General features: G+C 49.5%; 2 protein-coding genes across 2 annotated transcripts; both read right to left on the reverse strand.

Annotated features, from left to right (window-relative positions):
* Nucleotides 1–5,717: 5,717 nt before the first annotated feature.
* Nucleotides 5,718–6,087, reverse strand: LOC123167762 (pre-mRNA-processing-splicing factor 8A-like). Its single transcript, XM_044585625.1, has one exon. The coding sequence runs from the start codon at nt 6,039–6,041 to the stop codon at nt 5,760–5,762; it is 282 nt and encodes a 93-aa protein (XP_044441560.1). The 5' UTR covers nt 6,042–6,087; the 3' UTR covers nt 5,718–5,759.
* A 5,285-nt stretch (nt 6,088–11,372) lies between these two features.
* Nucleotides 11,373–13,002, reverse strand: LOC123168656 (uncharacterized). The gene is made up of 3 exons (XM_044586528.1): nt 12,796–13,002; nt 11,875–12,029; nt 11,373–11,783 (listed from the first exon to the last, which is right to left on the reverse strand). The coding sequence occupies exons 1-3, from the start codon at nt 12,871–12,873 to the stop codon at nt 11,639–11,641; spliced, it is 378 nt and encodes a 125-aa protein (XP_044442463.1). The 5' UTR covers nt 12,874–13,002; the 3' UTR covers nt 11,373–11,638.
* Nucleotides 13,003–13,605: the final 603 nt, after the last annotated feature.

Genomic DNA, 13,605 nt, shown 5'->3' on the forward strand with positions numbered 1-13,605 from the left:
GCCCATGGTACTGCACAACAAAAGATGCAAAAAGTGAAGACCTCGAATAAGCCCTTAAGAATTTGTGCAACTTATATTCTTGTAAGACAATACAATATTATTCTTTGCAGTGACATGATCGGCGTCGTCATGGTCCAAGACCAACGGTAGAAGCCCGTTCAACAGAGTCAGATCAATTTTTTCAAACAACTTTTCAAACTTTATCTGCAGCATCACAACACATTGCCCATCGCTAGTGTCCCATATGTCCTGCAAATTATTTATACCTTGGCACCACTTGTAAGCAAGTAGAGGAGGCGGTTATGAATCAGCAAGCTTTACCCAATTTAGGAAAGGTGGCATCAATTTGTCCCCTTTGTTAGATGTGTTAGATGTGTATAGTCTCTTTTCGGTATATCCCCGGTGTATAAGGGGTTTCCTGCACTTTACCACACATGTATATGTAATGGCCTTTGGCCCTCAGTAAAGTTAGTTGCTGTTTATCCAACATGGTATCAGAGCATGCGGACCTGCTGGTCATACGCATCAACTGCAGCATCATCAAGAGCCTTCTACCCACGCCCTTCTACCTCGAGCTTCTCTGTGGACGATCTTTCCTTTCTTCTTCTCCCTGATACACCCTGCTATGTGCCTCCTCATGTTTTTCCTCCTTCGCCTGCACCTCTCCTTCCTTCTCCTTCACCATCGACACCATCTTCCCCATCCTCCTCCTCCACCTCTCCACCATCATCTCTAGTCCGTCGCCCTCTCTCACCATTTCCTCTTCACTATACGCGTCGCCCTCGTTCTGAGGATGTTTCCCCTGATGCGCCTTCCACCTCTGGTGCACCTCCTTTCACGCCTCCCCCGATTCATAACCTCCGTGCTCGGCCTGGCCCACCGCCTGATCGCTACTCTCCTGATCGGTACGGTCTCTCTGTTATTGCTGAGCCCACCTCCTATCGGACTGCCATGACTCAGCCTGAATGGCAACTTGCGATGGCCGAAGAGCTTGCTGCCCTTGAGCGCTCTGGCACATGGGATCTGGTTTCCCTTCCTTCCGGTGTGTGTCCCATCACCTGCAAGTGGGTCTACAAGATTAAGACTCGCTTCGATGGTTCTCTTGAGCGCTACAAAGCTCGTCTTGTGGCCCGTGGTTTCCAGTAGGAGCAGGGACGCGATTATGATGAGACATTCGCTCTTGTGGCTCACATGACCACTGTCCGCACTCTTCTTGTTGTGGCTTCTGTTCGTCAGTGGTCTATCTCTCAACTTGATGTCCAGAACGCCTTCCTCAATGGCGAGTTGCGTGAGGAGGTTTACATGCAGCCACCACCGGGGTACTATGCTCCTGACGGTATTGTCTGTCGACTTCGCCGCTCTCTCTATGGTCTTAAACAGGCCCCTCGCCGCTGGTTTCTTGCCCAGTGATCATGATCCCGCGCTGTTTGTTCACACATCTCCTCGTGGTCGGACCCTTCTCCTTCTTTATGTTGATGACATGATCATCACTGGTGACGACTCTGACTACATCGCCTTTGTTAAGGCCCGCCTTCACGACCAGTTCCTCATGACTGATCTTGGTCCTCTTCGCTATTTTCTTGGGATTGAGATCTCCTCGACCTCTGATGGCTTCTACATCTCTCAAGAGAAATATATTCAGGATCTTCTTGCTCGAGCTGCTCTCAGTGATGACCGCACTGTTGTGACTCCTATGGAGCTCAACGTTCAGCTTCGTGCCTCTGATGGTGACCCTCTTCCTAATCCCACTCGCTATCGTCACCTCGTTGGTAGCCTTGTCTATCTTGCTGTTACGCGTCCTGACATCTCCTATCCTGTTCACATCCTGAGTCAGTTTGTCTCAGCACCCACCTCTGTCCACTATAGTCACCTCCTCCGTGTTCTACGATATCTTCGTGGCACGATCTCTCAGCATCTTTTCTTTCCCCACTCCAGTTCTCTTGAGCTCCAGGCTTACTCTGATGCTACCTGGGCTAGTGATCCCTCTGATCGACGCTCGCTGTCTGCTTACTGTGTCTTTCTTGGTGGCTCTTTTATTGCCTAGAAGACAAAGAAACAGACTGCAGTTTCTCGCTCGAGTACAGAGGCTGAGTTGCGAGCCATGGCTATGCTGACGGCTGAGGTGATCTGGTTACGGTGGTTGCTTGAGGACTTTGGTGTGTCTGCTACTACCTCGACTCCCTTACTGTCAGACAGTACTGGTGCTATCAGTATTGCGCGCGACCCGGTGAAGCATGAGCTCACCAAGCACATCGGTGTGGATGCCCACTTTGTGCGTGCTGCTGTGCAGGATCAGACTCTCGCTCTTCACTATGTGCCCTCTGAGTTACAGTTGGCTGACTTCTTCACGAAGGCACAGACTCGAGCGCAGCATGCCTTTTTCCTCTCCAAACTCAGTATTGTTGATCCACCATGAGTTTGAGGGGGGGGGGGGGGTGTTAGATGTGTATAGTCTCTTTTCGGTATATCCCCAGTGTATAAGGGGTTTCCTGCACTTTACCACACATGTATATGTAATGGCCTTTGGCCCTCAGTAAAGTTAGTTGCTGTTTATCCAACACCCTTCATACCACAAGTTGGTCAAGGTATGCATCAGTAATTTTCTCAAGGGGCTCAATTTCATATACCTGGAGCAAGTAGCTATACAGATCCATAAATTCAATATCAACTTCTTTAAAAGCACACTGAGTGAGAATATTATATTTTATCCTTGACAAAGCTTCATGTGGATTATCATATCCTGGCACTATTAAACCCAGTTCCTCTCACTGCAGTTGATTTAATCTTACTGCCACACTGTATGACTCTTTTAGCCTTTCCAGTGCCAGTATAAGAAGTTTGGTATCATGCTTGTATGCGAGTGGGGGAAAAGGAATCGGTGAGAATTTCCTTGACTCCAGCCAATGGACCGTGGTTGTATAAATAGCAACTGCTTCTTCAGGTGTTCTTTCAAGTAGTTGTGTTGCCTCTCTTGTTCTGCCTCAGCCACAAACGAGTTAAGCTTCCAAGATTTTTGCGGCAGACATTTTTGTCAACTGTAGCACCACGCCATTTATACGCTCACGGTTGTAGTGAGCGACATTTGTCCACCAATCAGCCTTGGACTTCACATAACCGAGTATCATGTACTCGGTAGGAACTGGCAGGCCAGGGACCTTCCAGGGGATATTTGCCTTCCAGCAGCGCCATGCATCACCAAGATGCTGCAGTAGCCTTGTTTTGTTTGATGCCCTCCGTCATAGCATCAAGGACATCATGCATGACTGCTGCTCGAAGTTCCAGATCAAAGTGAGACTCGACATGTTGCCTGTTCTAGCAACTCCTTTTGAATGGGGACCTTCAAACTGCTTGGCCAGCAAATTACCTTAGCCACCTTTCAAGCAAGGACACAATATCACGAAGGAATAAAGCCACACTCTCCACTTTGGAGCCCAAAAACCACAGCCAGGTCCATTTCAAACAGGGCCAGTGTTGAAACAATAATGTATCAAGTGCTTCCGATCTTTGCACATCCTAATTTGCCGCATCAGACGATACTTTTGTCTTCACATAACTGTCAACTGACCAACATGAGAGAGTATGTACTGCAGATCATCGGCCAACTGAAAAGCATCAACATTTCCCAAGCGAAATTAGAATTTTGCATCAACGACCAGCTTTGTAAGTCGCAGAATCTGACGACACAAGTGGAATGCATTTCCAAAACGGGATTTCTTTCTCTCTTTTGTTGTGAGTGTCTTCACAGGCTTCAAATTGAAATTGGAGTCTAACTGAAGATAGTTCAGATTCTTCCTGTGAATCAACAAGTTAAGCATGTTGTAGCCCTGCTTGCAAACTTGTAACACAGCTTCTGCCCAATCAAGCTCTATAGCTTGAAAGAACTTCGTTGCTTGCAGTGAACGGAGCAGATGTTTCTTCTTCTGTGCTTTAGGAGGCCTATGATGTGTCTCACTGAGCACATAGCACTTCAGCAGCTTCTGCTAGCTCACCCGGACCTTAACTGGATACGCTGGTGGACTGCAAAACAGATGTCGATGCAACATGAGACGAAAGTATAGCAAAGAAGTAAATATGGAAATGAATTGTTATTCGCTAACTCGTTGCAGTACTTACCGGTTCTCTTTGAACCACTCAGATACAAGAGGAATGTACTCAGCGCGGCGTGTTCTACCACATCTCATGTTAAGGCATTGGAGCAAAAGGCAATGAAATGCTGGCAGCTGTCGCATCAGTGTAAAGTGGAGTTCATTTCAAAAGAGGCTCCACACACTCGGGGAGACTAAAGTCATTTTCATTGTCCTCTTCACTTGCTTTCATCTCCCCACGATCAACCTTGCAGGTTGAAGTGATCAGATTTTCATTGTCCTCTTCACTTGCTTTCTCCTCCCGACGAACCATGTTCACACAACCACTAACTTTAGTATCACACATCCATGTCACTGGTTCAAAGCAACCTAAGACCATAAGGGCATTTCTAAGTCATCCCCTATAACAGGTTAGATGAGTATAAAACCCAGTTTTACTCCTCTAACCAGGACCTAGCCGAACCCCAATAACCGTCAAAGGACGGTAATTTATCCTCCGCCATTTATCCCTAGCCTATATTTACTCCACCCTCGGCGGCGGAGTAAAAAATATCCACTTGTCTCTCCGCCTCCTCCACCTCTCCTCCTCCCCATCCCCGCCGCTGACGACCTCCCACCCCCACCGTTCCTCGATGCCCCCCTCCTCCCAACGGCCGGACCCCGTGGCCGGCACTCCCCGCTGCCGATCAGCAGCACCGATCCGCGTCGCCACGCGAGCCGCGTGTCTTCAAGCGGCGCCTCCTCAAGTCGCCGCCGCCCCGCCGATGCCGGCCCCTCCCGCCGCATCTCCGACCTCCCTGCGCCGCGGTAGCAGCCGAGGAAGTACCTCGGCGTCCGCCAGCGGCCGTGGGGGACGTGGGTGGTGGAGATAACCGACCGTGAGACCCACATGAAGAAGTGGCTCGGGTCCTTCCACACGGCGAAGCTCGCCGCCCTCGAGTACGACCGGTGGCAGGTCCGGGCGCGCGGCGCGCCTCAACTTCCCATGGGGGACAACGGCCGTCGAGCTCGTCCCGCCGCTACTGGGGGTGGTGAATGCGGCGATGGCTCGGGAGGATTGGAGGCCACCAACGAGGAGTACATGGCGGAACCTCCGCCGCAAGTACCCTGAGCTTGTGGAGCGGGCGATCTTCTCGGAGCGCGTGGTCGACGGGGAGGTCATCGTACTCTCCGACGACGAGGAGCACGGCGGCGGTGACGGCGGCAAGGAAGAGGAGTTCGACGTTGAAGAGTGGCGGCGCATCTTCCCGACTCCGGCGACGACGGCACAGGCCAGGACCCCATGGGCGGTGGAATGTCAAGGCAAGGTTGGCTCGCCCTCTACAAGGGTGGTGATGATGACGAAGAAGATTAGTTTAGTTTAATTTCATGTTTAGTTTCAAATTTAAGTTATGTTTAGGCTTAAAAACTCATGTCCAGTGGGATGTCAAGACAAGGCAGATGATTAATGTATCCAATTTTGATTGTTTAAATCGTATCTAGGTTGAACTTATGCAAATTTGGTATTTACTTCGTTAGAAGTACGGCTAGGTCTGACCAAAAATTAGTGGAGTATAAAAATTCTCTACTAAGCTTTGCTCGGCCGGATCCTTCGCTATTTTATAGGGTGTTGGTTAGAGTTGGCCTAAGCAATTAAGCATCACAGCCCGACATGAGCACCAAAGGAGCCAAAACCTAGCCGCAAGCAGCAGAGGAAACCTGAAACATCCCGAGACGGCGCGGATCTGGAGGTTCATACCTGATGATTTTGCGGACGAAGCCGAACGTGCGCTTGTCGCCGTAGCACTTCGAGTTGAGCTGGTGCCACTTGCGGGCTTTCTCGACCACCTGCGCCTCGAGCTCCGCCGGGGTGAGCGGCTGGCCGGCCTGCGGCGTCGCGGCGGCCGGGCGGGGGGAGCGGCGGCGGGACGCCGTTCCACATCGGCGTCGCGGCGGCGGCGGGACGCCGTTCCACATCGGCGGCAGAGGCAGCCTCCGCTGCTGTTGCGAGGGTTTAGGGAACTCCAACGCATCCAATTCGGTGCACCAAATAAAAAAGGACATTAATTCTCATTATTAAATAGCAAAAGATCCGACTCTAGTCTAGTGTACTCTCTTCGTCCGGAAAATACATTCATTTAAGGGATAAGCCCTTTTTTCTACATCCATTTAGAGCATCTCCAACAGCCGCGCTATATAAGCGTCGCGCTGAAAAATCAGTGTTTTTTGCACGCGTTACCGCTCCGGGCGCTCCAGCGGAGACGCAAAAACCACACGCGGCATATCTAGTTCAGCGTGCGGGCCGAAACGCCATCATGCACCGCTTATTTGCTGCGCCCGCTCCCGCACGCTGGACTCTCGAGCGCTCGCTCGCAACTCCACCTACCCCATCCAGCCGCTGCGCCGCCGCCGCCTGCGCCACCCCATTTCTTCCAGCGACCGTCCCGGCGCTTCCCCGGCCTATCCCCGCGCCGCGGCGGCTTCCTCAGTCTCCCTCTAGTCACCGCCGCCTGTCGCGCGCGGCAGTCCTCCGACGAACAGCGCCCGGCCGCTCACTGCCGCTCGACGCCCGCAAGCTGTTCGACAAAACGCCCGCAAGGTATGTATTGGTCAAACTTTACAGTTTTTTTACATGGATTTGGTGCATGTTGATTGTAGTTTTTATAGCCTAGTTTATATTGAACATTGTAGATGAGTTCGTCATATGATTCTTCCGAAGAAGAATTTGATATGGAAGAGGAGGAGGATCTTGCAATGATCATAGCTATGCACATCAATAAAAAACCAAAGCACGGTGGTTCGGTTTTGGGTCGGCAGAAAATTTGGAGGGATAGGATTGATGCCCACAACAGATTGATGAGGCACTATTTTGTGGAGAATCCCACATACCCGGAGTCGTACTTTCGTCGTCGGTTTAGGATGAGCACCGAGTTGTTCAGGCACATTGCAGAGAAACTAGCGAGCCATGACCGGTTTTTTCAGCAAAGGAGGAATGCCGCCGGAGAGCTCGAGCATAGCACCTTTCAGAAGGTGACAGTCGCTTTGCGTATGTTGGCATACGGTATCCCGGCTGATATAGTTGATGATCACTTGGTCATGGGTAAGAGCCAAGCCATCATGTGTGTCAAGCGCTTCGCAATCGGAATTGTGCAAGTGTTTGGCCAGGAGTACTTGAGATCTCCCAATGCTGAAGACGCCGCAAGGCTATTGGAGAGGAACAAAGCTCGCGACTTCCCAGATATGCTTGGCTCAATAGATTGCATGCATTGGAGTTGGAAGAATTGTCTAAAGGCATGGCATGTGCAATTCCACGGCCAAAAGAAGGGTTCCACTATAATCCTTGAAGCGGTGGCCGATCAAGAGACTTGGATTTGGCATACTTTTTTTGGAATGTCTGGATCTTTGAATGACATCAACGTTGTCAACCGGTCACCGCTGATGAATAAGATTGCAAATGGTGAACTGCTACCGGTGCAGTTTGTAGCAAATGACCGTACATACAACTTTTGGCTACTATCTTGCGGATGGAATCTGCCCAAAGTGGCAAACATTTGTGAAGCCGTTGAAAAAATCGGAAGGTAAGAAAAATCTTGATTTCCACAATGCTCAGGCGGCGGCTAGAAAAGATGTGTAGAGAGCTTTTGGGATTTTGCAAGCCCAATTTGCTATTGTGAGAGGACCGGCTAGATTTTGGGATCAAAAGATGCCTTGGTACATCATGCACGCTTGTTTGATCATGCACAACATGATCATCGAGAATGAGCGTGGCCAAGATGTAGACTACTCTCACTATGAGCTATTGGGACATCCCGTGCGAGTGCGGCGGAGGGCTGAAAGGGTGGCCCGTTTTGTTGCCTCCTATCATGTCATTCGACGTCCCGCAGCGCATGATGATTTCCAAAAGGATCTCACTGAGGAGTGGTGGGCTTGGAATGGCCGACAAAGAGCATCATGATTTGTACATTTGATGTTATATTGTTGAACTATTTGTTGTATTGAACGATAAACAATTTGTTTGAGTTGTAATAACGAAATTGAACTATTTATTGTTGATTTATTTTGTTTGTGTTTGATCTTTTTCTTGTGTTTGGAGCGCATATGTTATTTGTGCGAGAGCGCGCGTTACATTTTGCCGCGGCTGCTGAAGCCAGCGCTGCTCGCCGCGCCAAACCAGGCGATGGGCGCGCTGCAAACTGGTTTTTAGCGTGCCGCGTGTTGGGCGGCTGTTGAAGATGCTCTTAAGGGACAAACTTTTTCGGACGAAGGATACATCAAATTAGTACTCTTTGTCGAACGTGGACCGACGCTGTAAATTTAGAGCTTCCGTTTCCGGTATTTGGAGTACCAGCAGGCCTCATTTGATTGCATGGAGAAAATATTCCAGGGTAGTATTCCCACAAGGGGCTTTCCAAGGTCATAGGAAATCCTCTCCCTCCCACCACGGAGGCCGGGGGGATCTCCACGTGAGTTTGGAGATAACAGGCAAGGGGGCTGGGGGAGGGGAGGGACTAGCATCAGGGGAGCGCCAAATTTCTTAGGGCTCGTTTGGTTGCGGGAGGGAACAAATCCAGGGAAGCTAACCACCACGGGAGAATTTGAGGGACATGCACGATCCCCTCCTCTTGTGGGGTGAAATACCCCTAAATTCTCGTCACCAAATGGCAACAGTTGGACGAGGGAAGATGGAAGGGAGTGGAGGAAGGAAGTGGGCGTCGCAAACCATGACCGCATGTCAGAAAAGAACGAGGCGACATTTCCACGAGTGCTCGGGCGTGGAAACTCTACTTGGGAAAATAGAGAGGTTAGGGCTGGCCTGCCCCGTGGGCTGGGGCCTCCAAATGTCACAGTCATCTCTCCGGGGGACAGTTTCCGCATGGGTTTCGCCCCTGGAAAATGACCGGGATACCTAGGGGATCTCCAGTAACCAAACGAGGCCTAGAGTTAAAAAACCATGAAAACTAACTCCTCTTTTTTTCTTACAGAAGCATCATAGCAGTATGGAAGTAAGTAGAATTTCTCTAATTTCCATGCAAAATTCAGGAATGACACAACAATGGAGAATAATTTAGTGATTTCAGGGAGAAACCAGGAAACATGAAACACGCATAATCAGGAAATAACACTTCGGTCCACATCACACACGCTGACCATAAATAACACAACATCGACGATAAATTTTGGTGTGCTAATCATGGTTTAACATTGAAAACATATAACTAAGCCGCCTCCTCCTCCTCCAAGAAAAGCTAGTGTTCGTGCCTCTCGCCGGCTCCGTCGCAGGTCCGCCTCGTCTCCGGTGGCCCTAGGGCCATGGGGGCACGGTGGATCCTGGCAAGGGCCAGCGGGAGGGCTCCGTTGTTAGTCGTTTCTTCAAGATTTATTAGGGTTTGTGTCCTACTCAGGAAGACGAGACAGCGGCGGCTCCCTGAAGATGGAATAAAGGTCTCCCCGCCTAGTCCTCGTTCCGGTGGTGCGTCTAGCATCGTTGGTGGGCGTGTGGAGGTGTGTCTCCGGCGGATCTATCCTCGGTGGATTTGCTCGGATCTGGTTATGGTTCGTCTATGTTTGTGTGTCTTCAGGTTGGATCCTTTCGATCTACGTTATTCTCCATCAGCGACGGTTGCTGTTCTGGTGCGCTGGTCCTACGGGGCCTTAGCACGACGACTTTCCGACTGTCTACTACAACAAGTTGTGCCCGACTCTGGCGAGGGAGGGGTGATGACAGCGGCGCGCCTTCGGCTCGCTTCAGTGATTGTAGCCGTCGCTAGGTGGTCTACGGATCTGGATGTAATTTTTATTATTTCTAGTGTTCGTTGTACTGCCATGATAGAAGATGAATAGATTGAAAGTTTTCTCGCAAAAAAATGAAAACATATAACTAAGCAAATCCAGCAAGAATAAGTATTTAGTTCCATTAAAAAGATGTACATATGTGACTGATCAATGCCAAAATATGTTGTCGCTAGAATAATCACTACTGAAACTTCCACCATCAACTTCTTTGAACATTTTCATTGGTTAACTTTAGGACTTCTTTGAACATTTTCATTGGTGTCGTGGAATTGTCACGGCAGATGTCCAAGCGTAAGGACTTAGTCGTGAGGCCAGCGCATCTATGTAGTAGCTTGAGAGGGGTTGATTGGGATGAGAGACGCAGGGCGGATCAACGCACAAGACAAGGGTTTAGACAGCTTCGGGCCCCGGGAAACATCATCCGGTAACAACCCTACATGCTGTTTGAGGCTAGGTCTCATTATGCTCACGGGAGAGTCGCCGGTAAGCCGGCTCTTTGTGTCTAGCCCTAGAGATTGTTTCATGTTGCCCGTCCCCCTTTGGGGTGCCCTGCCCCTCCTTATATAAGTTAGAGGGGCGGGTTACATGTGGAGTCCTAGTAGGACTAGGATTAGTCTATCTTCTCTTACAAGTTAATTACAAGTCCGGGTCTTGCTTCCTCGTAAGGAAATATTCGTCATCCCTTTCTTCTTAAGCCGGCCCATCATAAACGTGAGCCGGCCTTCTGGGCCTTGGGCCTTGTCTTCTATCTGACCCGCCATCGGGGTCATCCGTGAGTCGTCAGGCTCGTGAGTCATCTGACAGTGAGCCGCCAGACCCGTGAGTCGCCAGTCCTCCGGCGGGTCACGGTGAAGCGCCAAGTCCGGCCGGGTCATACTTCCGGCCGGGTCATACCGCGGGGTATATCCCCGACAATTGGTTAACTTTAGGAAGCCTGCATTGAAGTTCTTGGCTCTGCTGCTCGGCCCCATTGGTGTGGAAGTGGGGAGAGTGTAGGGGGGGGGGGGAGCGGTGATGGAAGATGAGAATAATTATGTCGGCCCTTCAAGAAACAACACGATGTCTCGAGCCTGCCTCTTCGCGTGTAGCCTCCGCCGCCCACATGCCTTGAGTTGCATCACTCGGGCCTGGCTATGGAAAAACGGCCGATTCGACTGACCTCCTTAGCCAGGCTCGTAGGTGCTTTAAGGTTCGTGCGAACCAACATTTTGATGCAGCTCAAGCAACCAAACAATCCATTTTTGTACCATGCGAGCCTAATTGGGTTATATGCAGCCTACCAAACACGCCTTACATAAATAAAAACACCACATGTACTCATGTACTCCCTCCGTTAAATTACTTGTCTTAGATTGCAATCTCTGTTCTGCCCGCGTCCAGGGCTTAAAGAAGGTTGCAATCGAGGTGTCCTAAAGGTTTGCAAACCCAATTTAGCAACCTTAAACCACCATCTGATTGTCATATCACAGATTATCTCATAATTTTGCAACCTTAAACCACCAACTGATTGTCATATCACGGATGACTTCATAAATTACAATTTTGCAACCTTAAATCGCCATCTTGATTCATACAACAGTCCATAGATAATCATCACACACAATTACCAAACATTTGACCCGCATGCAGTACTTAGGGCACATGCTCCACGCAGCTTAGAACTGCTAAGTAATCTTACCAAATAAGAGTTAGTACATTACACATGCCAAAAACCACAGTATAGCATGAAATAAAAACTTAGGTTTTGCATACCATAATTAGCCAACAGTGTTTTCCTAAGATTACCTACTTGGTCTTCCATATATCTTGGCAAATGCCTTACGGTATTTATCTATTTCGCACTTCATACCCACGACGAAACCAACAGCGACACCTGCAATAGTGAGCAGTGCTTTAATCCTCCTTTTTTCTTCATTGATGTTCTCCCTATCAAAAGGATGTGCATAACACATGAATGTTAGGATCGTTTCATTTGAGTATACAAATCAAATAAGGTGTAGCACCTCCAATTAATCACCTCTCAGCTTCAGCTTTAATTCGAGCTATCTCATCATCAATAATACTAGCTATCTTGCCATCTATCTCCACTCCCTCCTTTTCTAATTTTGCCAACAAATGATCAACCTCCTTGTTCCTAGCAACGTCAGCTTTGGGTCCATTGCTGGATACACCCTGGTAAGATTAATAATTAGCTAATTATAATTGATATAATGACACATGAGTTAAAGCAGCTATTCATGCATGTTAGTGGCTGTTAACGAGGGTATGCATTGCATGACTAACAATAGTCCTCCGAATCCATACTATCAAACTTTCAAAAGTTTGACCACTAGTACGTCTAAAGCTATCAATAGTGACTATATGAAATTTATATTACTAGAGTAGTTCTTGGAAATGCTTTAACAACAGTACACTAGAACATATACATTGATATACTAGAAGCTATACAGTAGTTACAGTTACATTTCAACAACAAAAAGTCACTAAGAGAAAATAAAACACAAGGATGGCATACTCTTCTTACCTCCAAGTAAATCAAACGCCCATATATCATGGAGTTAACGGTTAATCATATCCGAGTACTCAGTGTACAAATAAATACTTCAGTAAAAACTAAAATGTGTTACATTTTCAAGCAAAATACCACATGAATCTAAGATAGGCCGCCTCTGCAATCCAGCACTTAATGTGCACATTTCAGTGGCAATATTCACCATTATTGGGTCAAATTACAGAAACCCTCCCCTAACAAGGGTCTGCCCTAGGAAAGCCTACATCTTTGTTGTTGTCAGGGTCAGAGGGGCCAAGGCGCATCATATAATTTGATTTGTGAGCATAAAAGACCGTTTGATGGGGTTAATTTGGTGATAAACGTCAGAACAAGGCAGTCGGGCAGCGAATTGCAGGCATAGTAGGTGGATCGGTCGAACGATGGTACCTGAGAGGTGGGAAGTAGAGAGTCCGCCGGCGGCGACAGATCCTGCCGCGAAGTGCTGGAGGGAGAGAGCAGCGCCATGGCACCGGCACGTCGCACGCCACAAGAATCGGGAGGAGGAGGAGGAGGAGGCGGCGTCGGCTGAGCTCGGCTAGGGTTTGGGTGCGGTTGCTTGCTTCTTCGATCGATCCGGGGCCTCGTCCTTGTTGTGGCTTGTGAAGGGGCTGCCCAGACAGGGAGCCACTGCCTTTGTAGTTTGTAGCTCCTCTTTCTTGGTGGGCTGGCCGTCCGGCCTCTTGGGCCTGCGTCGTCCCGAGTATTCTAAGGCCCACACCACAACAGAAGCAATCCTCTTCTCACACTTACAACTGAGAAAAAAAAAAGGCGAGTACTAGGCGCCAGCGCGCCGGCCCAAATTCGGGCCGGTCGCACCATGCGCGTCCGATGCACTGTGTTCTAGCCGTCAGATCAGGGTCCCCTAAAAAAACATCAAATCAAGGCATGCTTCGTCCTAAAAAACGGCGCTCCTCTCTGGCTTTTGCATCCAAATCACGCGAGCGTGGTGGGGGACGAGAACGAGATGACTGGCCTTTGAAGCTCACCGGACCACCGCCGCTCGCCAGACCCCCGTCGCTGGCCGGGTCGCCACTACTCGCCAGCTTGCCGCCTGCGCTACCGGGTTGCATCAAACCTCCTCTCCGCCCCCTTCCCCCAAGACCACGGTTCCAGCAACCCCGGCGACCTTGCAGCACGTCTCGCCGCCGTGGCCATCGCAGTTGCAGCGGTGACCCGTAATGGCTCAGCTTCGGTTGT

Source organism: Triticum aestivum, chromosome 7D, assembly GCF_018294505.1.
Source record: "Triticum aestivum cultivar Chinese Spring chromosome 7D, IWGSC CS RefSeq v2.1, whole genome shotgun sequence".
NCBI classification, from domain to species: domain Eukaryota; kingdom Viridiplantae; phylum Streptophyta; class Magnoliopsida; order Poales; family Poaceae; genus Triticum; species Triticum aestivum.

What these genes read in the sequence shown, in the direction of transcription:
- LOC123168656 (XM_044586528.1), bottom strand. Translation starts at nt 12,873, where the DNA reads ATGGCGCTGCTCTCTCCCTCCAGCACTTCGCGGCAGGATCTGTCGCCG. An exon ending in CTCTACTTCCCACCTCTCAG is followed by an intron (nt 12,030 to 12,795) that starts GTACCATCGTTC and finishes TAATCTTACCAG; the next exon opens with GGTGTATCCAGCAATGGACC. An exon ending in ATTAAAGCTGAAGCTGAGAG is followed by an intron (nt 11,784 to 11,874) that starts GTGATTAATTGG and finishes TCCTTTTGATAG; the next exon opens with GGAGAACATCAATGAAGAAA.
- LOC123167762 (XM_044585625.1), bottom strand. Translation starts at nt 6,041, where the DNA reads ATGTGGAACGGCGTCCCGCCGCCGCCGCGACGCCGATGTGGAACGGCG.